General features: G+C 42.4%; 1 protein-coding gene across 1 annotated transcript in view; it reads left to right on the top strand.

Annotated features, from left to right (window-relative positions):
* Positions 1–18332, top strand: part of LOC124545395 (ankyrin repeat domain-containing protein 2-like) — a 53707-nt gene extending 35375 nt beyond the window's left edge. The window contains exons 4-5 of the mRNA XM_047124311.1: positions 2795–2870; positions 17614–18332. Of these exons, the coding sequence (XP_046980267.1) occupies positions 2795–2870; positions 17614–18103 (566 nt within the window). The 3' untranslated portion in view covers positions 18104–18332. The remainder of the gene's footprint in view (positions 1–2794; positions 2871–17613) is intronic.
* Positions 18333–26743: the final 8411 nt, after the last annotated feature.

Raw genomic sequence — 26743 nt, forward strand, 5'->3', positions numbered from 1 at the left:
ATAAGAGCAGTCAATAAATAAATACTACAAACTCTATGTGTACATGTGTACGAAGAGATACATAAAACGAAATATTTGACACTAAAAATATGTCAACCAATCTATGTGTGGCTGCAAGCAAATGTTTGAAAGGAAACGTTTAGCCAATAAGCAAGGCATAAAAAGAAATACGCATATGTGTGTAAACAATGACATGATGAAAAAGCCTTTAACTCTGAAGCACTGTAAAATATGTATGTATATACTGTATGTCCAGACATCTAACTGAAAACATTTAGGATTTATACCATAAAAATAGTTACCGGTTGCGGACATTCTTATGGCTCCCTTCTAAATAAGTGCCCCTGTCTGCGTTAGGCACCCATCAGTAACATTCCTCATGTGTTTGTAAAGCTTACAGATAAGTTATAAGTGACTGATTTATTCCTACTTCCTTCAGTTCCTCAAGCTTCATTTTGTCCCTTTACATTATGAAACACTTTCCGTATATCGACAGAAGCTTCTTATATTTATAAATTCATTTCCGTATGTTTCTCTCTAAATTATTTTAAATCTGATTTTTCTGCTGCGATTCTTTAATTTTTTACTGAACCCAGATTCATTTTCTGAGAACGTGGTGTCAACTGCTTGAAGACAGTGAAGATTATTATTTTATGATGCATTCATATCTAGGTTAAACGCCTAGTAATTTTCGCGAATGAAGATATTCTTCTCTTTAAGTTTTTCACATTATCTGTATCAGGTTTTGTTGTTTCCCGCATTATTTGGAGGCAGTTCAGACTTCAGTTTCATAAAGAAAACCACAACGACTGGTGTTAGTGGACAAAAAGTAATTAAAGGATCAGCTTTAGCATCTATTGTGGATATCCTAGATACTGAGTGTGAACTGGAACTAAGATTTTCTTTAGTGACAGATCGAGGTTGCAACTGAAAACTTGTGTCAATGGAATCACTTAGTTTTCAGTACCATTTCCAATGCTGTGGTAGCGTAACATCAGCTACAAAACGATAGCACATATGTCAGTAGAAGGAAACATATTCTGTAAGGTTGGCTCTGACATATCGTCCTAATGGTGCAAATGGCTCTGAGCACTATGGGACTTAACATCTGTGGTCATCAGTCCCCTAGAACTTAGAACTGCTTAAACCTAACTAACCTAAGGACATCACACACATCCATGCCCGTGGCAGGATTCGAACCTGCGACCGGTCACGCGGTTCCAGACTGAAGCGCATAGAAACGCACGGCCACACCGGCCGTCTAAATATATAGGGAAAAACGATTGACTATATGCCTCTGTACATGGTTGGGTGTTGTCATATTGGACTATGGCAGGAGGTTTGAGGATGAGAGGTCTGACTATGCTTGTTACTTCGAGTTAGTGATTCTCAGAAAGGCTCCCCAGACCTTAGTAGCAGATGACTGATTCACTGAGTGAACCAGTTCTTGCATAGCAGCATGCAATACTTGCCGTTAATGGCAGTATGAAACAGATTCTAGTCTTAAAATACCGTCGTTTTCTTAAATAACAATAAATCAAGTGGCCAGCTTATTGAATAAAGTATTACTATCTTGTCGCCATATTAGTATTATGCTAGATTTCCAGTTCGAGTGGCTTCCTGAACAGACAAGTGTAGAAAGAAATTAAAGAACTGAGGTCTCCACTGCTTCTAGGGTTTGTTGTAGAAATTAAATGTGCTTAAGGAAATAGGGATTTTCTAAATTGGGGTTATTTCAGATTTACAGCTATTCACCTGTGGCATCATTGTGACACAATGTTGCAACTAACATACGATGGACAAAATTTACCAATTGCTACTTCATACTGACCTGCATGTGCCTCATACAAGCATACAGGATGGGTCAGGAGGAAATATACAAGCTTGAGGGGTAATAGTATTGGTGATTCCGGACAAGAAGATTCAAATTAACGTACGCTCTTTTCTTAAGCATATCCAAAACACACCTGTCTGAGAATTACAGATGTCAGTCTCATATTCTTCTTCACCAGCACTCTCATACGAATAGAACCAAGGTTTCATGGGGATATGTAGTGTTGTTATTAATGATCACTTCAATGCACACACCACTTGCACACGGCATGGTGACGAGTCCTGTAAGTGTAAATATTGGCTACCCTGTGTCTCAGTACTATAGTGGTGGCACCAGTGTACTGCAGTGTTGTTATGCGTGCAGCCAAAACCGTACAGGTCAGTGTAATTAAATGCCAAGTTCGTCACATATGAAGAGTACAGTGACACGATCTTTGCCTATGGATTTTGCAATTAGAATTCCAGAGCCACTGTTCATGAATACGAATGATGATCTTACTCCATTTGTAGGGTTGGATTAAGAATGAGTTTTACACCAGGACGTGCGAAGTGGACACAAAGGAGAAATGCCTTGCTCGTATTTTAAATGCACGTGCTCAAGTAACGGACTGTATGAATGAGCTCAAAGCAGCTGTATATAAGGGCTGAAAAATGCATTGGAGCTGATGGTGGACTTTATGAACGTCTTTTGTGAGAAAATGTACATGATTAAACGAAACATCAAATCACAATGTTTCATTTACTATCCGCTGCAATTTGCCCTGTTGTCATTATTTGCGTTAGTTTCTTCGGAAACTATTAAGAATATGTTCATATGACTGTTAACAATATATTCATACGACGTTCTTTGTTCAGAGTCACTGATACTATTATCCCTCGAAGTATTTATCTTTCCTCCTGAGTCACCATGTAGAAAGTACTGTGTCAGGGCAAAGGGCTACTCAGTGACTCCGTGTTTCAGAATCTTCTACAGTGGAACGCGGTCAGGAGGTCAACGAGACCACAGCTGTGCTCCTGCAGACGCCGTCAGAAGCTAGGTAAGTGCGAAATACGTCATTCGTCTGTGTTGCCTGGCTCTGCGTGTGTATATATCCAAGGCAACAATGTTTGCTACTTTCCTTACATGTTTCTGTGCTGTAAGGCACACCACTGTTGATGGCCGTTTTCCAATAACTCACGATGCTTTCATTGACTTCTAATAACAGGTTCACTGAATCTCTAAATTAAACTGTGTTTCCTAGCAGGGAAAGTAGCTAGCAAATGACTTGGAAGAGCTTACTTATGAGTCTTATCTCCACGATCTTCAGTTCCACCACACTGCGAGCCATCTAATTATCTCTGTACGTCTATCTTTTTAGCGATTGTTGCGGGACTCAGCTGCTCGGTAGAGGATATCAAATCAAACATCTTTCAGCCGTAAAAAAAAATGGTACAAATGGCTCTGAGAACTATGGGACTTAACATCTGAAGTCATCAGTCCCCTAGAACTTAGAACAACTTAAACCTAACTAAGGACGTCACACACATCTATGCCCGAGGGAGGATTCGAACCTGCGACAGTAGCATTGGCGCGGTTCCGGGCTGAAGTGCCTAGAATCGCTCGCTCACAGCGGCCGGCTTTTCAGCCGTTATTTTTCAATTTCATTTTATAGGGCAACCCGTTCTAGCATTTTACTACGCCATCTTCAGGCCCCTGACAGACGTGTAGGAATAATCTATCTCATTTGTGATCAAAACAGGGGTCAGCAATGCTGTTGTTAGTAGATATTTACTACAGCGACCAGTTCAAAACTCACCTGCCGAGTCGACAATATTGCTGGGCCCTGTTTCGATCACAAGCGAGGCAGATTATTCCAACACGTCTCTCAGGGACCTGAAAATGGCGTAGCAAAACGCTGAAACTGGTTGCCACATAAAATAAGGTTGAAACGTGTGGTAGCGTTCTCGTTTCCCGCGCCCGAGTTCCCGAGTTCGATTCCCGGCGGGGTCAGGGATTTTCTCTGCCTCGTGATGACTGGGAGTTGTGCGATGTCCTTAGGTTAGTTGGGTTTAAGTAGTTCTAAGTTCTAGGGGACTGATGATCATAGATGTTAAGTCCCATAGTGCTCAGAGCCATTTGAACCATTTTTTAAGGTTGAAATATGACAGCTGAAAGGTGTTTGACATCCTCCGTCTAATTATGTTCATTTACTGAGCAGCTCCCAATACGCGTTTTTTACTGGACACTCGGAACGTGTAGGCCTCAACCGCGGCCCACTCTGGTGTGCGGCATCCAGGCGCATTACTGAGAGCGGCGGCGCTCGGCGCTGCTCGACGCCTCTGCCTGTGACGTGTGTCAGCGACCCGGCCAGTCGGGCCTACAGACAGCACCGCTTTCCGTCCCAGTACGCTCCCGATTGACCAGAGCTCGCCCGTACTCCTGCAACAAGCGAGCTAGCTAATGTCCTTACCGCCCTTTCTGCGAACTCTGCATTCGCCCGTACCGCAGCAAAATCGGCGCCATCGAACTTCCGACCTCCGTCTAGGCAGCACGCACCAAGCCGTCTGCCCCAGATTCGACGAGCATCTGTGAGGGCTGAGCTGAGCCGCGCCCCGCGCAGACGTCAGGAGCCGAGCAGCTACCCCGCCCGGTGCCGCACACACGAGGTGAGGAGGTCGCGACGCCCATCACCTACCTCGGCTGTGCCTACTGAAAAGTCTCCCAAAAAGTCTGTCCGGATAGGAAAGTCACCAGTCTGGCGTTCCTCCTATCAGCAGGTGTGTCTACGTGTGTTCGAAGCACTCTCTCTCCTCACACATTGCCAATCCTTAGCGTTCACGACTGTATTAAACTCCTTAGATCAAGTGAAACTACCCTGTACTTTGAACTTTTCGTAATACACACACTGCTCCATATAATGTTCCTATCATTAAAGTCCATGAACCATGGACCTTGCCGTTGGTGGGGAGGCTAGCGTGATTCAACGATTCAGATAGCCGTACCGTAGGTGCAACCACAACGGAGGGGTATCTGTTGAGAGGCCAGACAAACGTGTGGTTCCTGAAGAGGGGCAGCAGCCTTTTCAGTAGTTGCAGGGGCAACAGTCTGGATGATTGACTGATCTGGCCTTGTAACATTAACCAAAACGGCCTTGCTGTTTTGGTACTGCGAACGGCTGAAAGCAAGGGGAAACTACGGCCGTAATTTTTCCCGAGGGCATGCAGCTTTACTGTATAGTTAAATGATGATGGCGTCCTCTTGGGTAAAATATTCCGGGGGTAAAATAGTCCCCCATTCGGATCTCCGGGCGGGGACTACTCAAGAGGACGTCGATATCAGGAGACAGAAAACTGGCATACTACGGATCGGAGCGTGGAATGTCAGATCCCTTAATCGGGCAGGTAGGTTAGAAAATTTAAAAAGGGAAATGGACAGGTTAAAGTTAGATATAGTGGGAATTAGTGAAGTTCGGTGGCAGGAGGAACAAGACTTTTGGTCAGGTGAATACAGGGTTATAAATACAAAATCAAATAGGGGTAATGCAGGAGTAGGTTTAATAATGAATAAAAAAATAGGAGTGCGGTAAAGCTACTACAAACAGCATACTGAACGTATTATAGTGGCCAAGATAGACACGTAGCCCATGCCTACTACAGTAGTACAAGTTTATATGCCAACTAGCTCTGCAGATGACGAAGAAATTGAAGAAACGTGTGATAAAAGAAATTATTCAGGTACTGAAGGGAGACGAAAATTTAATAGTCATGGGTGACTGGAATTCGACAGTAGGAAAAGGCAGAGAAGGAAACATAGTAGGTGAATACGGACTGGGGCTAAGAAATGAAAGAGGAAGCCGTCTGTTAGAATTTTGCACAGAGCATAACTTAATCATAGCTAACACTTGGTTCAAGAATCGTAAAAGAAGGTTGTATACATGGAAGAATCCTGGAGATACTAAAAGGTATCAGATAGATTATATAATGGTAAGACAGAGATTTAGAATCCAGGTCTTCAATTGTAGGACATTTCCAGGGGCAGATGTGGACTCTGACCACAATCTATTGGTTATGAACTGTAGATTAAAACTGAAGAAATTGCGAAAAAGTGGGAATTTAAGGAGATGGGACCTGGATAAACTGACTAAACCAGAAGTTATAGAGAGTTTCAGGGAGAGCATAAGGGAACAATTGACAGGAATGGGGCAAAGAAATACAGTAGAAGACGAATGGGTAGCTCTGAGGGATGAAGAAGTGAAGGCAGCAGAGGATCAAGTAGGTAAAAAGACGAGGGCTAGTAGAAATCCTTGGGTAACAGAAGAAATATTGAATTTAACTGACGAAAAGAGAAAATATAAAAATGCAGTAAATTAAGCAGGCAAAAAGGAATACAAACGTCTCAAAAATGAGATCGACGGGAAGTGCAAAATGGCTTAGGAGGCATGGCTAGAGGACAAATGTAAGGATGTAGAGGCTTATCTCACTAGGGGTAAGATGGATACAGCCTACAGGAAAATTAAAGAGACCTATGGAGAAAAGAGAGCCACTTGTATGAATATCAAGAGCTCAGATGGATACCCAGTTCTAAGCAAAGAGGGAAAAGCAGACAAGTGGAAGGAGTATATTGAGGGTCTATACAAGGGCGATGTACTTGAGGACAATGTTATGGAAATGGATGACGATGTAAGTGAAGATGAAATGTGAGATACGATACTGCGTGAAGAGTTTGACAGAGCACTGAAAGACCTGAGTCGAAACAAGGCCACGGGAGTAGACAACATTCCATTAGAACTACTGACAGCCTTGGGAAAGCCAGTCCTAACAAAACTCTACCACCTGGTGAGCAAGATGTATGAGACAGGCGAAATATCCTCAGACTTCAAGAAGAATATAATAATTCCAATCCCAAAGAAAGCAGGTGTTGACAGATGTGAAAATTACCGAACTATCAGTTTAATAAGTCACAGCTGCAAAATACTAACGCGAATTCTTTACAGACGAATGGAAAAACTAGTAGAAGCTGACCTCGGGGAATATCAGTTTGGATTCCGTAGAAATGTTGGAACACGTGAGGCACTACTGACCTTACGACTTATCTTAGAAGAAAGATTAAGGAAAGGCAAACCCACGTTTCTAGCATGTGTAGACTTAGAGAAAGCTTTTGACAATGTTGACTGGAATACTCTCTTTCAAATTCTAAAGGTGGCAGGGGTAAAATACAGGGAGCGAAAGGCTATTTACAATTTGTACAGAAACCAGATGGCAGTTATAAGAGTCGAGGGGCATGAAAGGGAAGCAGTGGTTGGGAAGGGAGTGAGACAGGGTTGTAGCCTCTCCCCGATGTTATTCAATCTGTATATTGAGCAAGCAGTAAAGGAAACAAAAGAAAAGTTTGGAGTAGGTATTAAAATCAATGGAGAAGAAATAAATACTTTGAGGTTCGCCGATGACATTGTAATTCTGTCAGAGACAGCAAAGGACTTGGAAGAGCAGTTGAACGGAATGGACAATGTCTTGAAAGGAGGATATAAGATGAACATCAACAGAACAAAACAAGGATAATGGAAGGTAGTCGAATTAAGTCGGGTGATGGTGAGGGAATTAGATTAGGAAATGAGACACTTAAAGTAGTAAAGGAGTTTTGCTATTTGGGGAGCAAAATAACTGATGATGGTCGAAGTAGAGAGGATATAAAATGTAGACTGGCAATGGCAAGGAAAGCCTTTCTGAAGAAGAGAAATTTGTTAACATCGAGTATAGATTTAAGTGTCAGGACGTCGTTTCTGAAAGTTTTTGTATGGAGTGTAGCTATGTATGGAAGTGAAACATGGACAATAAATAGTTTGGACAAGAAGAGAATAGAAGCTTTCGAAATGTGGTGCTACAGAAGAATGTTGAAGATTAGGTGGGTAGATCATGTAACGAATGAGGAGCTATTAAATAGGATTGGGGAGAAGAGAAGTTTGTGGCACAACTTGATTAGAAGAAGGGATCGGTTGGTAGGACATGTCCTGAGGCATCAAGGGATCACAAATTTAGCATTGGAGGGCAGCGTGGAGGGTAAAAATCGTAGAGGGAGACCAAGAGATGAATACACTAAGCAGATCCAGAAGGATGTAGGCTGCCGTCTGTCTCGTGCAGAGAGTTACATCACTTCAAGAGCGTGTGCACCACACTTATAGCTCGACTTATAGCGGCGTTAATGAAGTATTACAGCAAAATATGTATTGTCGCTTTAGTGAATTATTTTAGTAAAGGAGAGGTTTTAGTCGTCGGGATAAGTCATTCATCCTATAAACGTTGACGATAGACTGGCACGGATATAAGTGATTCTCTGCATCCTCCTGCGGGTTCATAGTGTAAATTACGTTCACATCAGGACACAAATGCGCACTAAGTGCACCTATACTGCAAAGATCCTATAAAACTAAATACTTCCCCAGTGATAGTGAATGTAATTGTATGCTGGAGGCAATTTCTGTTTTCAGTGATGGTTCTCTATCTCCCAAATTAATTGTAGACAGAAATAATCTGGGAATGACTTTTGATGCATTTCAGCTGCTGAAAGCCTTGACAATATACACAAATAATAATCTAAGTCTACAGCGACCATCAAAAGGAAAAGCTCAAGGAATAATAAGCAGGAAGCGAAAAACAAAATAATATGCGAATGGAGAGTGAGGTGAAGGGTAGTACTTTAATGTTGGAGCTGGTATGCATGCAGACTGCGGTTCCTTGGGGGGTAGGCCACTGAGCTCTTCTCAAAATCTATTTTCACGTTAAGTCAAACGGTGCATGCACTGGTACGTGAGTAATACAGGAAAAGGCACACTTGAGTAAAACATTTATTTCTAGTAGAAAACCAAACATAAATACTGTTGAAACTTCCTGGCACATTAAAACTGTGTGCCGGACCAAGACTCGAACTCGGGAGCGCTGCTTTTCGCGGGCAAGTGCTCTACCAACTGAGCTACCCAAGCACTGTTAATTCTAGACAACAGCAACAATTAAAGCTCTTGTGTTAGGAAATTGAAACAGTTTCGATTAAATATGTATGTACATCGAAGTAGTCTCAAGCAAAATGAGAATAATTACTATTTTCCTAAAAAGGATTTAGGTCCAATAATTCCAGAGAACAGTTTCAATTATATCTACACATGGACATCCCATATTATTGTCGATAAATTTTTTCTTTATCCCCAAACGGCCATGGACGTGCGACAGTAAAATGAACAACATAAACAATGTTAAACATGCCAATAATTTCAGAAAAATACAAGTAATTTTAGAGAGAGAGCGACGGTGACTAACTGGAGCTATCGGTGTATAAATAAGCAAATTTTAATTTGCAAATAATAGATTTCAGCTATCAGCTATCAGATCTAGATTTCAGATAGAAACTAGCTATTCTCAATGCACTATCATTTTTTATCAATGCATGTAATGCATTCAAGTATTTAATGAACTGTGGATGAAGCCCGACGAACAGGCATTACGTCCGACCAACAAGCATTACATGCATTGATCAAAAATGATCAATGAACTGTGGATGAAGCCCGACCAACAGGCATTACATGCATTGATCAAAAATGATCAATGAACTGTGGATGAAGCCCGACCAACAGGCATTACATGCTCTGATCGAAAATAATAGTGCATTTAGAATGGCTAGTTTCTAGCGGAAATCTAGATATGTCAATAAAATTTCAAAGGGACGACTGACAGCTGAAATGTATTACTTACAAGTCAATATAACAGTCGCTGCTTGCAACAGCCTCTGAATGGAGCGTAACCTGATGAAGTAAATTTTAACTAAGCAAGGATGGTCATGACTGATCAATAAGACCAGTTAACTTAAAGCAAGCAGCCGTTATTAAGCAAAAACTATTTAAATGAGAGTTGTTAAGTAACACGCCTCTGACCTGCGAGGGTCGATCGCACAGTTTAACGGATTGAAGACTAGAGAACCCTTTAAGCAACGATAGGCGGTGTAAACTGCCAGTTAGACAAATCAGGAAATACATAATTGTTGCGGCTTTCGTGGCCACTTGTTGAGAAACTGCCTGTTGGTTTCTCTCTCGGGTTCTTCGCCCGACGTTTGTCTGATGATTTTTCTGACGTCTCACTTGCACAAGTGGCTGGCATTGTCAAAGCTTCACCATCCAGTGCTGGTGGTGGACTGGAGGCGAACTCGTGGCCGCACGTTATATATACTTGCCACGTCAACGTCCGAAGGCTTCTCTGTGGTTATTTCCGGTGAGATCCTCCTCTTGCTACCTGCAACGATCTTTCGCTGCAGCATGGGAATACAGGATCGGTTTGCCATGAGGCTCTCTTCTTTCTTGTAGAAGCTTTTCTGATGTTTGTGCACTTCTGTGGTTTCTCTGAACAAGCGGGTGTGACAGCTCTTCTCTACAGCCAGGGCCTCCGTGTCGTCAAATTTTACTATACAGCCGGCCTCAAACGGCGCGTGCCCTACCACGGCCGATTTCTGCACCTGCGTCAATCTGCAATGTCGCTTATGTTCTGTGATTCTGATATTGATTGGTCGTCCATTGGTTCTAACATAAACTTTTCCGCATCTGCATGGTACGCCGTACATTCCCGACATTGCAAGTCGGTCGCTTTTCTCCTTTGCCTCTCTGAGACACTGTTTGGTCTTCTTTGTCGGTTTATAAATAGTCCTTGCGCCGTGTTTGCGCAATATACGGCCGATTCTGCACTTCACTCTGGAAATGCATGACAGAAAAGACGTACCCGACATTTCTTTTTCCGATGCGTCACTTCGCCGACTGTTTGATTCTGTTACACTTCTAATATAACTTGTGGAGTACCCTTTGCTCTTCAAAACACTTTCCAAGTGTTGCATTTCGCGTCCGAGGTGTTGTGGCCCACATATTCGTCTTGCTCAGGTTGCGAGCATATTAATCACGCCTCTTTTCTTGCTCGGGTGGTGATATGACAGTTAGTGCACGTATCGGTCCGTGTGTGTCGGTTTTTAATACCCGCTGTGTCCCAGGTTTTCACCATTTCTTGTGACCAGCACATCTAGAAATGTTAGTTGTTTGTCCTTTCCTACCTCCATGGCAAATTTTATGTTGGCATGGAGGCTGTTCAGGACTTCCTGTCACCGTGCTATTCCTAAGCGCATGAGGCCAACCACACGGAAGTTCTGGCTCTAGAGAGGAGCTACCACACCCGGTTGCTGAGAGAAGCTATAGAAATACACAAGGAAAGGTAAATGGATTCTGGATTCCCGTGCTGCAGTGAACGATCGTTGCAGGTAGCAAGAGCGAAACCGGACCGGAAATGACCGTGGAGAAGCCCCTGGACGTTGGCGCGCCACGACCTCGCCTCGAGTCCACCATCAGCAATGGAGGGTGAAACATTGATAATTCCAGACACTCGTACTGGTGATACATCACAACAATCATCAGACAAACGTCGGACAAAGAACCCAAGACAAAAGCCAGCAGGCTTTCAAATCAGGATGTGTCAAGTACAATTTACTTTCTGAACAAACGACCGTAATAACCCATCGAAGAACATTTGCTGCTACAGATAAATGTAAAGCGACTGTAGTAAACCAAAGGAGTATTAGAATATTTAAAGTCAAATTTTTTGAGGAACTCGGCCGTGAATAATCAAAGGAAAACAAATACATACACAGTCGACACATGGTCTGGAATTCTGTTTAAGCAAGGAACAACAGACTTGATAATATAGAACAACCTCATGAGAAGACATATGAGCTTGTTATACAGTTACCCCGTTGTACTAAACCATGGCACGCCAAACGTTCAGTCAGCCTACACACAGTGAATGGCGCCATTTTGTTGTAACCTGTTGCAGCTGCCTGTGTCTCAGCACACTGTGCAAGTAATTTCAGGAAACGGCAAAATCGCACACAACACTATAACAGACAGAGAAATACGATTAGTTTCAGCATAAATTACGTCGCACGATTGTCGCAAGTTGGCCTTAATGAAAGACAACCGTACACATCTGTGTTAAAAATATATCTTCAAAATTTCAGCAGTTAAGTCGAGCGTGGGACAACCGGGCACACACTTGCCTTCACGCTCGCCCCCACTGCCCAAACCGAACCTGTTAGTCTTAAGCACAGAGTAAAGTTATGGTGAGCTGGACAAAGATCGAGGAACTCAATTATAAAGTTCGGGAATGCTCACTGTAGTTCCACAGGCAATGTGTAATGGAAGCCAAATTGCAGGCTGTATCACGACTCGGGAACAGGCCAGGCTGCAGGGCCACGAGCGTGGCCCCGACACGCAGACTCCCTGCGCTCTGCCGCTGCGGGCGTGAGCGCGACACGACACGGGTCGCCAGTACGGCCCTCCACGGCGTGCACTTCTTTCGCAACGAAGCCACCTCCAGCAGTCCACGTGGTCTCTGGGTTACAAATACGGTGCCTCTGCTCTCGTACTGCCTTTGCAGTCATACGGAAAACGAAGCAATGTGAACACCACTGAAAGGAACCCCTTGAGTGTGAGCTCACAAAAGGCCAATGAAGTTTGCAGCATTCAATGTCCCACATATTGTCTACCATGCAGCCAAAATACTGCCTGGTGATGGCAACAGGATTCGGGACTAGAGGTGTGCAACGGTGAGCACAGCATGAGGCCACGGCACGTAGCTGAACTGCTTAGCGGGCGACTAACTCACAACAGTGCTCCGTGCTAGTGGTGCTGATACCAAGCATGAGAGATTGCTGGACACTCTCACTTCTGATTCGGTGTAGGGAATATGATCTACTGCGATTTCACTTCATGCATTGTGATGAAATGGTGGGCAGCAGTTTATGGTCTTGTTTGCATGCTCTAGGGAAAGAAATACAGTAAGCTTTACCTGCGTTCAAAGGAACAGGGTGCCGATTTGTGCGACTGCAGTAAAATCACGGCATTGGTGGGCCTACAACGCGCGTTTTCTCTGGGGAACGATGAGGAGACATTTCTAAATGGCCGTGTGCGGCAGTCGCATTGTGCAAAACACATTTAGCTTGGCGCCAGACACGAGGCAGACATCCAGATCTACAGCCTAGCGCCGAAAAGTCGCTGACAGCGCACTGTAGGCCCTGTTAGGCGGCAATCCGCCAAAAGAAATGTAAACGTTCTTCAAATGTCCGTGGGACAGGGAAACTGGCGCCCAGATGTCCAGACTCTGTTTCAAAACATGTTTTTGTCAATGTACAAAGTTGTTTCCATGTTTATGGCCATTCTCTGCAAACTTTGAAATGGACACAACAGGGGACATAACTAGCTGTGGAGGGCTGTGCTTTCACCCTGTATTGTGTTGGCAAAAGACATGGCAAACGCTTGAGAAAGAGGCCGCAAAGCTGAATTTTCTTCTGTTTTCTACCAAATAACTTAAAAGTTTCTGATTGGCCAAATCGGTTTGCAGTGCAAAGACCATTCTCCGAGCTTAGAATGGCGGGATCCAGCTCGTGATTGGCTTGTGCGAAAGTGGGGAAAGTCAGAAAAGAGAAATTTGCTTTTGTAACTGAGCTGAGGAGGAAACAGAGAGAGTAAGAAGAGGCACTCTAGTACAAGTCTCTTGTACTGGCGCTTCACTAGTAAAGAACTGCAGGTCTCTACCTAAATGGTGAGACTTGTGTACTTTGCTCGGTTGTGCCTTTGAGCCATCAGAGGTACTGCTTATATCATCACAGTCCAACAAGTGACACATGCGTGCACTTATTTGTCTTGAGTCGGCCGTCAAAACATTTGACGTATTCTGACACGCACAGTCATGGCATGGAGTCAAATTGGTTTGGCATACCAGCAAACGGGTCCACCTGCACACTGGAATCCATCAGGGTTTCAGAGACTCTTAGGGAAGTACCTGCGTTCTGAATTAACTGAACGTGAGACTGCGTACTTGCATTTTTCGGGAACGCGCATTTAATAACAGATTGCCGCCGCCCATGACTTCAGTCGCCGAATGCATCGTGGTTTGCCGCCTTTGACCAGTAGGATGGTAAAGTATTCGCTGCTGCGACATAGGGCTATACTATCTATTTCTCAGCATCCTGTTCTTTCGAACCATATTTTTCCTTTTTTTTTTTTTTTGTATGGTAGAATATAGATGCTTGGTGGTGGCGTAGTTTGATGCCATAACCTGGATTCACGTGTATGAAGTGAGATAGAGTGAGTAGTGTTCTGCTTAGTGTCGTTTGTCGATCCCCAGCAGATCACTTTGTCCACCATAGATCCCTTTTTAATAAGGCTTTTGTTAAATAAATATTTTTGTAAGATGTTTCTTTAATAATTTTGTTGTCTTGTCATGTTTAAGATCAATAAATCGATTGTGAATTAGGCTACAACTTCTCCCGGAGTTCTGATGAATAGTTCCTTCACATTTTTATGGCAGTCTAGATCAGAAACATAAGGAGTAGCTTTTTCACTTGGTGTTCTCTGCGCGGATCTTTTACTTCATTAACAATAATCATCGTTCAAGCAAACCAATGGCAATGATAAATAAGGCAAACATTGTGTTTTATCTACAACAACAATTGTCGAGGTTAACATTTCGTCAGAAAGGAACCCAAGGAATTTCGCAGAGTGAGAAAGAAGTGGCAGATGAAATATTAGCATTTTTGCGAGATGAGTCAGTGGTATGTGGTGTCGTATACGCTCGACTGGGTGGACAGCGTACATAAGGACTACAATGATGACAATACATGCTTAACAGGTGAAAGTGATATTGAAACAGATGTCGAGCCGTGTATTTCATCATCCTTGTTGGACAGGAAGCCACAAACCACGTCTACAGTGAAATGTAGTAAAAGAAAAATGTTGTCCAAGGAGCGGGTGCTAAACATAATTACATACATGGAAGATCACCCGCAGCATAGTAAAAAAAAAAGATTATGAACAGATTTCGATTAAGCTGGCATCAATATGATTGTGTAGTGCATAAGAAAAGATACGGATATTCAAGGGAACACAAGGAGCCGTGTTACAAAAACTTGTGGTTGCCCGTTTCGAGATGCCCGATAAAATTTACAGGATGTGCATGATACTAATCTACTATGCTACGCACATCAAACCTCACGCGACATAAATTACAGTGATTTCAAGGGGAGCAGTGGATGGTTGCATAATTTCAAAGAGTGCTACAGAATTGTAAGACGTAAGATAACGACATTTCTAACGATGCGTCATATTGACGATGCACAGCAAACTGCGGAATAGGCCCGAAAATTTGTAGATGAGATAAACATACTTATCCCATTGTTCAGTAAAGAACTTGTTTTCAACGCCGACGAATCGGTATTTGAAGAGGAAATGCATATGAGAGGACCACGGAAATAAGAGGCACCAAGAGAGTTGTCTAAATCAATTGACATCACTGCCTTAACACAGTCGTATACGATTTTGCCGACTGTTAATCTGGGTGGTAAATTGGTTGGAAAATTATTTATTATGTTGCCAGAAGTAGGAGGTCGTCTGGCCTCTACGTTTCTTTCTCGTGTGCCTCATCTTGCAAGGGCCGCAGGGAATATTTACGCCACAGTAAGCAAGAGTGAGAAAATGGGAGTAAGCGCATTAAAAATATGGTATGAGCAGTGCTTTTGGCCAGTATCTGGTAAAAATAACTTGCTTTTGCTTGAGTTCAGAACCTACAACGGATCAAAAATTATGTGCATGCATCAGACATGTTTTGGAGTGTGTGTTAAGAAGCTATGTCAGTTTTAAATATTTTTTCTTTAACTGGCTCTTTTGGATACTTCTGTGTGTAGTGAAGACTTACAATTTGAACGACATTGGGACTGAAAGGCGGGTTTCTTGCTTATCACGAGCACTCGCCTTGACCAGTAGGATACTTCGCCATGTCCTGACCTGGCTCAAACTTCCGAGGAGGCCGTTATAAGTCCACAGCCTGGGTACACCCCTACAAGTTGACGTCACAGCCTACCCCAGTAACCACACACACGAAAAACAGAATCTGTTCCTGCTATAGGTAACACTACAGAATTCCTCACCTTTCAACAGGCAAACACACTGGTCACTTATGATTGTCCTAAGAAAATACAGCATTCCCTTAACTCGGCCATCCAGGGAGGTTCTTGCAGTGGAATTGATGATAAAGCAATTAAAGTACTTACTCCAAAAAAGTACAGAAACAATGAGAGTACGTGGCAGGCTAAATGTCGTACAACATCAGTGATCCTAAGCAGTTTGCATCAGGTTACCGCGACGGTCAAGCGTGTGTATGCCAACGAGCCCAGTTGCTCCATACTAAACTCGCCAGTTCTACAGCGTAGGATTCGAGTCGCATTTATACGAGTTTTTAAATCAGTAGACATCACTCTGACATGTGCCAGTACTCTCTACTTTTTAAAAACTATGTTGGAACATTACTGGTAGGCTGCATTTCAACTGGTGTGCACCCAAGAGGCAATCACAGGTGCGCCGCTTTCTCCAGGGCCACACCTAGTAAAGCACAGTGGGGGAAAAACCAACTTGTTGGCTGATGAACACTATCAGTCGTTCACCTCTTCATACAATATGGAGGATATAAACTACTTTAAACAGTTTCAGAGCACTAAGACACATTTTGAATATATGAAATGAATGATTTTTCAGTCGAAAGAGCCACGTTAGGTCATTTACATGCGCTTATATATATATATATATATATATATATATATATATATACGGAAGAAGAAAGTGAGTACTTTGAACGAAGTGGATTTACAAGTTGTAAAATCTCACTTAGCTGAATAACGAAATGAATTACTTTTTGATAGTGTTTAGGTTATAAAGCAGTTCTGATGTTGTCTGTTAGTGACAGAGGCGTCCCATGCAAATGACGGCGTGTATTTCTCAGTGTACACATCAGTGGTGTGGAGTCCACAATTTTTTCAGGAAATCTGTAATTACTTGGAACAGTATTTCGAATGGTAATCGCGGTAAGTTAGTGAGACATTAATTTACTCTTATTTACTTGAAGGTTTTGTTTTTGCCTTCAGACACGTCACAGCAACAATTTAGATTAAAATTATGTATGTGTGTGTGTGTGTGTTCGTGTAACTGATTGCATGTCTGCATGTTGGTTGTCATACAAGGACGTTTACTGGAGCAAGTGTCCATGTGGGCATGTGACAATAATTGTATTCATGCATAGAGGTGTGGCTATGCAGTTAGTGTCATTGCCATGTTTGAAATCTTTTGATTAAATGTCGTTCTGGTAATAAGATGCTTTGTCGATCAAGAGTGTATGTATGTATTTGCAAATAATTGGACTCAATTTTTTTACTGCCATGGCAGAAAATCTTGTTTGATTATCTGTAGATGTGACTACTTTCTGTATTATGTTTGTAAGCATCAGAAGGGATTGCTGCGCACAGAAAACTAGTGTTGACTGCAGGATGCGTTTCTTTCAGTGGACGTCAGTGAGTGCTTAATAACAGCTTCCTGAGTTACAAGGAATTCAGTGTCAAGAATCAATGTGATAAAATGTAATGAGTCGATTTCTTGAAGTGACTTACAGAGGTTCAAATGGTTCAAATGGCTCTGAGCACTATGGCACTTAACATCTGAGGTCATCTGTCCCCTGGCTTACAGATGACGATATTTCTGTACGTCTTTACCATAATACACACAGACCTTCTCATTTTACTGTATCATAGAAAGGAGATAATTGCAGATTCGCTATTTGTCACTGGGCAACATTCTTTTTCTTTTAACGTTGGTCTCTGTGTGGCTTTTGTGGTAAAACTCTCAATCAGGTGTGTATGTGTGTGTTTGGAGGAAAGTGTAATTATCGTGCTGTTTTGTGCAGGAACCTTTCTCAAGAGGAGAAGAACAGAAGACTGATCCAGGCGGCTAAGGAGGGAGCAGTTGGGGACCTGCAGGCGCTACTCGCGTCGGGGGCGGATGTGAGGGCGAGGGACAGCGACTTGGAGTGGACCGCATTGCACTGGGCAGCATTCTGGGGACACGTGGAGGTTGTGAGGTGGCTGGTTGCGGCCGGGGCGGAGGTAGACGCGAGGAACGACTACGAGGCCACCCCTCTGCACTTTGCTGCAGGAAGCGACCGCGTAGCGGTGGTGAGGGTGCTGACGGCGTCTTCTGCCGACCCCAACGCTGAGGACGACGAAGAGCAGACGCCGCTGCACTGGGCGGCGGAGCGTGGCTACGCAGACACGGTGAGGGCACTGCTGGAGGCCGGGGCCGACAAGGAGGCCAGGGACGTCCGCGGGAGCAGCCCACTGGACCTCGCCAGGGCCAACGACCACCAGCAGCTGGTAGACATCCTGAGATCTAGCTAGAACGTCTGTGGAGTAAGAGAAATAAAGCTTGCTAAGTGAATTTTTCAGATAATTTATTCTGCAACCACTTTGTGCACCCACTTCAGTAACATTACAACAATAGCAACAGACAGAGATATCCACAGACTAATGTAAGTAACCGGAACTTTGTTTTGTGTAAAGTCAACAGATGTCTAAAAGCATTCAATTACTAATAAACAGCAGTTCCTACATATTTTACTGAAAAGTACTCAGTAGTTGCATTTTGTTGCAGTGTGAAACTACCACATACACATTAGCGCCTTATAAGCTTTACTGTTAGACTGCATCTTTAATTAATATCTAAAACTGAAATTACTTCTGCATGCAGATAGTGCAATAATTTGTGTTTTTAGTTACCATCTAGCATTATTAGGAATGCCCACAGCGCATTACTACTGACTTCAGCCTGAATTTAGTACAGATGGCTACAGTGTTTAATTACAGTGTAACAGTGGCAGCAATATTACCACCGTGTTCTCGCATTATCATCTGGAACCATATTGTCAGTTTACATGTAAGTAAGAATAATGTTACAACAGCTTCAAATACTATGATGCAGAATGTTGGAGTTATAATACGTACATATTACCTTGTATCAGGTGACATAGGCCTTCACTCTGTCTACCTTTCCTTCCTGCCACGTGTGACTCTACACATGAACCTGCTCTGAAGTAATTAGAACTGATGGCTCTCATGGTACTTAAAATAAACGGCTATGCACACAGAAAGAATTTTTCAGTTTGTCTAAATGAATAATAAAGCGTTAGATCAGCAGTTTCAGTCGACAAAGAGACTGCTGACAACCAGTTACTACTACCCCAAAAGCAGTGATAGAATGGCTATGTAATTTAATCTTGTAATAGAAAATTCCGCGCTAGTCAACCATTCTCTGCAAAGAAGTGTATGCCCTCATTTCATTTTGTTTACAGTAAAACAGTTAAAGCAGAACCTTAATCAGTAATACAGTCAGAAGCAAAAGACAGCATATCCAAAAAATAACATTTTCTATCTTCATTATATTGTCATGTCTACTTTTCATCATCAAACTACAACCATCGAAGGATTTGAGGTAGCATTTCAAGCAGGAGACAGATTGTCAATATGATCACAGCAAGAGAACAACATAGATCCTACAACACTGCACACAAACTGTTGCACGTATCAGGGAGAATCATACAGGTGAGGCGATAATGAATTGCGTGAGATTATAGGAAATAAAATGTTCTAATTTCACTCATGATCAAATAAATGATTATTATTAACAGAATGTCTAACTAGAGTGTTACTGTTTCGTTAATTAATTGAATTGTTGATGTCTTAACTACTGCAAATCACATGGAAGCAATAACAGGTGCAGACAGTATGCCTCTCATTCTCCAGAATCTCAATACAGCCAAACAACTTCTGCCAATTACATAGTCAGTCATCAGCTGCTGATTAAAATGTCGATGAGGGGCTTTCAAATAAAAAGATAATTCGAAACTGTTTTGATGTATAAAACTCTGCTTTTGTGTGCACAATGCAGAGTTAATATGTTACTAGTATAGCTAATACATATTTGACATGTCTTGTTGTACTTATTGAATGAATGCTTCTAACAGAACGAATTCCTCCATACTAACTGATATGACCTTTAAAACATTCATAGTGTGAAATCCAAATCCGTTTTCTCACATGACACTCACAACACAAAGGACCAAGTCTATCAAGGAGATGCAATATTGTTTGATTTGAATAAACCATTTGACACAGTACAACATTTACAAGTATTAACTAAATAATTGATGAGGCAATCATCCACAACTGAGGAACATATTAATGGAGCAAAATCCGCTGAAGTTTCAAGTTGTTTTTATTTCACAATTGGACTTGAATGCCTGACGCCCCATCTTCAGGTGACCCAAATAATTTAAGAAATCATAAATGAGCTGTGATCGGGTCAGTCAACAGGTATCAAAGCCACACTGAACAACACACATGTGTAGGAGCTTCAGTGGGCTGGCCATCTGCACAGATGAGAAGAAAGTCAAGGTGGGAGCCATGGCTGCCATTCCTATGCTTCCATACATTGTCAACATGGGTTTGGTCCCTTGTGGGTTCCCGGCTCCACTACCATACATTTATGATTTCTTAATTATTTAGCACCATCTGAAGACAGAGCTTTAGACTTTCAAGGCCGATGGTGAAACAAAAAAATAATTACTTACAAATGAAGTGTATTTTTATTCCATTAATACTTACTAACTGAAGTAAGCTAGTATAGGGTACCATACAAATTTATCACTGTACAGAGGTTTTCTTGATATGGAGGAAGCAGCATCTTATTTTGGATGGTGATTCATCAACAGATATAGAAGTAACTAATAGATACCGCGATAATGAATAGCTCAGAAGACAGTCAAAGATGAGTAGAACAGCAGTTGAACGAAAAACATTGGTACAAGAAGGCAATTGCGAAGAAATCATGGGTAATAGAAGCAATACGTAGGTTGATCGACGGAAGTACAAAAGTGTTCAGAGAAATTCAGTAATATAGCAATACAAATGAAATAAATGGGACGTGCAGGAAAAGATATGATTGTTGGAAAGACTGTCACCCTAGACAGAAATGTCAAAACAACCGTGTTTGAAATTAAAAGTAAGAGCGCAATGGGAATTCCACTGTTAAATGCAAAGGAGAGAGAGGCTAGGTGGACGGAGTACATAAAAACCTCAGTCAGAAGGAGCACTTGTTTGATGATGTGATGGAAGAAGAAACAGGAGTCGACAAGGGGATATGGGATCCTGTATTAGAAGAGTATTCAGAAGAGCTTAGGACGACTTAGGAGCAAATAAAGCAGAAGGGATGGATAATATGTATAACCTTTGGTGGAAGTGGCAACGAAACCACTCTTGATGTTGGTGTGTTGAATATATGAGACTGGAGATACACCATCAGACCTTCGGAAAACCGCATCCAAACAATTCCGAAGATAGCAAGCGCCGACTATTGAGAGCATTATCGTATTGTCAGCTTAACATGTCGTGCATCCAACTTCCTCACAAGAGTGGAGAAAACAACTGAGGATCTATTAGATGACGATCATTTTGAGTTCAGGAGAGGTAGCGGCACGACAGAGGCAGTTACGACATTGTGGCTGGTAATGGAAGTAAGACTGAAGTAAAATTAAGACAAGTTCACAGGGTTTGTCCACCTGGAAAAAGTGGTACACAGTGTGAATTGGTGCAAGATGTTCGAAAATCTGAGAAAAATAGCGGTAAGCTGTAGGGAAAGATGAGATTAAACAATACGTACAAGAATCGGAAACAAACAATAAGACTGGAAGACCAAGAATGAAGTGCTCGGATTAAAATTGGTACTTGGCAGAAATGTAGCCTTTCATCCCTGCTGTTCAATATATACGTCAGAGTATCAATGACGGAAATAAACGGGAGGTTCTTGAGTGTGATGAAAATACAGGGTGGAAGGATATCAACGATAAGATTCACTGATGACATTTCTGTCCTCAGTGAAAGTGAAGAGGAATTATAGGATCTACTGAATGGGGCGAACAGCTTAATTAGTGCAGAACATGGATTAAAAATTTCGGAACCTGCCACTACCCGGTCGGCCGCACTTTGACACACGCGCCGGCAGGCACGGCGCCACGTTTCCCACAGCCGTCACAGCAGCACGGTGGCGCTGCCACCAACGATTACGCCGGTGCCAGTGAGACGGAAGCAAGCGCCCCCTCTTCAGATGTCCAGCAGCGGGCGTACTTAAGCTCGAACACTCGTGCTATAGCCCCATTTGTGTGTTCGCCAGTTGAATAAGATCTATAGAATTTCGTAGTTGCCAGGGCTTGACATCTCCTGAACGATATTGTAGCGATTGACGCTACAAATACCTCAACCAAGTTATGTATAATTTTACTATTTGATGTTACATGTAGATTAAAATAATGTATGAATTCTTTGTTGATAAACAGCATGATCTAGTCGCTCCTGTACCCACTAAAGAATAACACAGCGTGCAAGGAAATACATAACGAAAGTAAATAAGATGAATTTAATGAAAAGTAGCAGAAGTGAGAACAGGAAGAAACTTAACATAAGGATTGGTGATCACAAAGTAGATGAAGTTAAGGAATTCTGCTCCCTAGGCAGGAAAATAACCAAGGACAGACAGAGCTAGTAGGACGTCAAAGGACACTAGAACTGGTAAAAAGGTCGTTCCTAGGTAAGAAATGTCCGTTAGTATGAGACACATGTCTTAATTTTAGGAAGAAATTTATAAGGATGTACGTTTGAAACACAGGACTGTATGATAGTGAGACATGTACTGTGAGAAACCGGAAAAGAAAACCGGAGCATTTAAGATGTGGCGCTACAGAAGAATGTTGGAAATTATCTGGAATAGTAAGATAAGGAATGAGGAGGTTCTCCTCAAAATTGGCGAGGAAAGGAGTATATGGAAAACAGTAGCAAGGAGAACGGACGGAATGGTAGGACACCTGTTAAGACATCGGGGAATAAATTCCACGGCACCAGAATGGATTGTCGAGTGTAAAAACTGTGGAGAGTGACAGAGATTGGAATATAACCATCAAGTAATTGAGGAGGTGGGTTGCAATTGCTCGCTGAGATGAAAGGGTCGCACAGGAGAGAAACTCATGGCAGGCCACATCTTTTTTTAACAGAGCGTGACTGAGATCCTATAAATTCTGTGTTAAATCGTTTTTGTGTCTATGTATGAGGAAGCTGGTAGTGGTTTGGGGATAAAATCGGAAATTAGCTCAGCAACTTCGCTATCAAGCGATCGCAAAACTTAGTAATAGTTTCCAATTTCGTTGCTAATTTTTGCGGTAGTAAATTGGCTCCACTTGCAAAAATCCTATCCTTGCGTTTTGCCGTTAGAAAGGTGGTATTTTAACTTCCAAAAGAGACGTTTCCGTACCAGTGGCGTTCAATGGTAAGTTTGTCCTAAGAAAACATTACTGCAGTTACATTCGAATGACTGGAGTGCCTCTTGTGTGTTCACAATCACACCAGTTGCAGATCCTAGTAAAAATGATTAGTTATTTAGCAATAGAAAGAACACTACAATGAATGCACACATCTAGTATTTGGTGTGTTACACTGGAAACAATGAATAGATAAACAATAACTTCAATGTGTATCTGTAATTTTTCAAAGTTAACATTTCACTGTGTCCGTACCCACTACACCATCAACAGAAAACACATTTGAAGGTTGCGTACATGCGAAATAGTGATTAAACTTTTAGAACGACATTTAAAAAAGGGGACGTATTTGATTAGGAAGACTGGAACACGTGATGTTGCAGACTGTGCATACACTGATCCCGAAGAAACTAAAAGAAAAAACCCTGGATCTATTTCAACCAAATTTGGGACAGAAACGGCAGGCAGCACGAGTATCAGCACTCTCGGATTTCTAAACTTAAGCTGCGTATCTAATACGAAAGTATCAGAACGACTTAAGAGTCGATGAGAAACTACGACAAAGTTAAATGCGCAGGTGTTAGAAATTTTTCTCTGAAACTAGACAAGTCAATTAATGTCTGACCACTTTAGGTGATTGGGGTTTAGATATTGCTCACACTATAGGCACAAAAGAGTTTGCTACTACTGATAATTCGATTAGTCGTTTCAAAACATCGCATAAATTTATGGAAATAACACGATCTTCAAATGGGTGGGAAACATAAGTGATTCAGACTGAAGTAGTCGAAGCTTTGCTTGCAAACATAATATTGCTAGATTTAGTGAATCTTGTGTATACAATGCAGTTCAGTAGGATTTTGAAAAAGAAATGCAAGCTAAATGATGATCTCATTGGACAGAACAAACATACAGAGGCCGTAGTCCGATTAGATGGTACATTTTCACGTATAGCTTATGTTTGTCTTCAAGAACCGATCTAGAATTTTGTACAATATGTGAAAAGATCAAAGTTTTGGTCAGACAATGTTCTGGTAATTGACCGAAAAAATTGTGAAATAAAAACGTAACGTTTCTGACGCGTCACGCTTTTCTTCCATTTTTGAGAAGAAACACATTCTCCCTCTAGACTGTGGTCAGATCGCAAAAATTCTGCATCATTAACAGCCACATTTCGAGCTCATCCACAAGAGAATAAGAGGTACTTCAGATGTTGTAATGTTTTCAGCTCTGAAACAGAGAACTTACTTTCAGTGGAAGGCAGTTTACAGGACACTGGCTGGAATCGGGCCGATGTCGTCAAGTTGTAGTATGCCTCTCCGCCGCTTGAAACTCTAATTAGGCATCCCACTCCTCGAGTAATACGTGTATTGAGCCGAATTCATTCCTAACTACGGCAGAGTTTTGTCAAAAATGGCTGTCGGTGACTCACAGGGCTATTATAGAGCACAAAAAGAATTGTGATTATAGCGTGACAACGACACACTGCAAGGAGGCGGTCTTCGAGCCTCGATTTACATAAGCAATTTGGTACCTGACTCAACCTGAACATTACCTGAGGTTGGTACGCTCCCAACGAATTCAGCTGTCTAATGTAAATTAAAGTTACGCTAGGAATAATGTCGTAGGTAGCCCTCGCAGAGGAATATATGGATGCCTATCTTGAACCATAATTTAAGTAAAACGAAGGGTGCAGGGAATGCTACCTTACATATCAGTGACAAACTATCCACTGTGATTAGGATAGAAAATTATATGGAACAGGAATGGAAGCAAAGTAATAAAAGACTACTGAAACATAATAAGCAGAAAATAAGTATTAACACGTTGGAAAAAGCGTGTTTGTTGTTGTGTAAGGTTTATAGAAAGCATTAAAAGTTTCTGGAAACAGAGCAAGGAACAATGGCGTCGAACAGCTATTCGTAGAACTAGTTTTGGTCATATAATTCTGTCAACCAACCAGACGAATTTCCAGCGGGTATTTTCTAGCGAATTATGAACGTGCACTGATTAGCCAGAACATTATGAACGTCTACCTAATACCCGGTATGTTCACCTTCGGCACACATAACAGCGGCGACATGTCGTGGTATGGAAACACTGAGGCCTTGGTAGGTCACTGCAGGGAGTTGACAGCACATCTGCACGCGCAAGTCACCTACTTCCCGTAAATTCTCCGGAGGGGGCGATGGGCTTTGACGCCACATTTAATCGCATCAACCACATTTCAGATGTGTTCGATGAGGCTCAGATCTGGCGAGTTAGGGCGCCAGGAGGTCAACTGGATCTCGCCACGGTCTTCCTCAGCCCACTCCATCACCCTCCTGGCCTTCTTACACGGCGCTTTACCTTGTCGAAAAACACCAGTGCCATCGGGAAACATCATCGTCATGAAGCGGTGTACGTCGTCTACATTCCTTGGCTGTCACGATGCCTTGCATGACCGCCACTGCACCCATGGATGTCCAAGTGAACGTTTCCAGAGCATAATGGAGCTGCCGCCAGTTTGTCTCCGTCCTGCTGTACCGGTGTCAAGGAGTCGTTCCCCTGGAAGACGACGGATTCTCTCCCTCCCATCGGCATGACAAAGAAGGTATTTGGATTCATCAGACCATGCAACGCTCTGCCACTACGCCAACGTTCAGTGCCTATTGTCACGTGCCGTCTCAGTGGTAGTTGCTGATGTTACTGTGTTTACTGCGTTAAAATTGGCACATGTATGGGCTATCGGCTGCAGAAGTCCATCATTAGGAGTGTTCGGGGCACTGTGTGTTCAGACACACTTTTACTCTTCCCAGCATTAAAGTCTGATGTTAGATCCGCCACAGTTTGAATGGTCACTGATACTACATGCACTGTGTATGTCTGACGTGCAGTCATTCTACACCATGTGACGTTGCTATCCCCCTGGCATATGAACCACACCAGAATAGGAAGGGTCTGGAGGGGAAGTGAGGTTTGCAACTTGACTATTGGCGTATTGTATACCTAATTTTACTCTGGTTTCCTACAGATGAAATATCACACTTTGTTGAGATGCACTCAATACTTCTCGGACACGACACACACTGTGTGGGGCGGCCTCATATACACAGATTCACAGGGTGAGACGTGTTACTGTGTTCACTGTGCCACAGACGGACCACCTGACACTTGACGCCATATTTCAGCAAGGTGGGGCACCATCTCGCTGTTCCAAAATATCAATCAATCTTCAGATGAAGTCAAAATGTTTTGTATTCCAGGCGAACGCAGCTGTTGACAGGCCTGATACTAGGAAGAACTCCGATTACAGATGGTAAAATTGTTGTTTATTAAAAGACGACCGGTTTCGCGGCTTTAAGCCGCGTCATTAGGTGAACAATGTTAAAAGATCATAGGCTTACCCATCGCTCCTAGTCAAAATTTACTATTCAGAGAATATCTCAATACCCGCATGCCATAGTATTGGCGATATTCTCCTAGTCAAAATTTACTATTCAGAGAATATCTCAATACTCGCATGCTATAGTATTGGCGATATTCTCTGAATAGTAAATTTTGACTAGGAACGATGGGTGAGCCTATTGTCTTTTAACGTTGTTCAGCTGATGATACGGCTTAAAGCCTCGAAACCGGTAGTGGTTTAATAAACACAGCAGTAAGCGGAGTTCGTCCTAGCATCATGTCTAGATGA

This window comes from Schistocerca americana, chromosome 8 (genome assembly GCF_021461395.2).
Source record: "Schistocerca americana isolate TAMUIC-IGC-003095 chromosome 8, iqSchAmer2.1, whole genome shotgun sequence".
NCBI classification, from domain to species: Eukaryota; Metazoa; Arthropoda; class Insecta; order Orthoptera; family Acrididae; genus Schistocerca; species Schistocerca americana.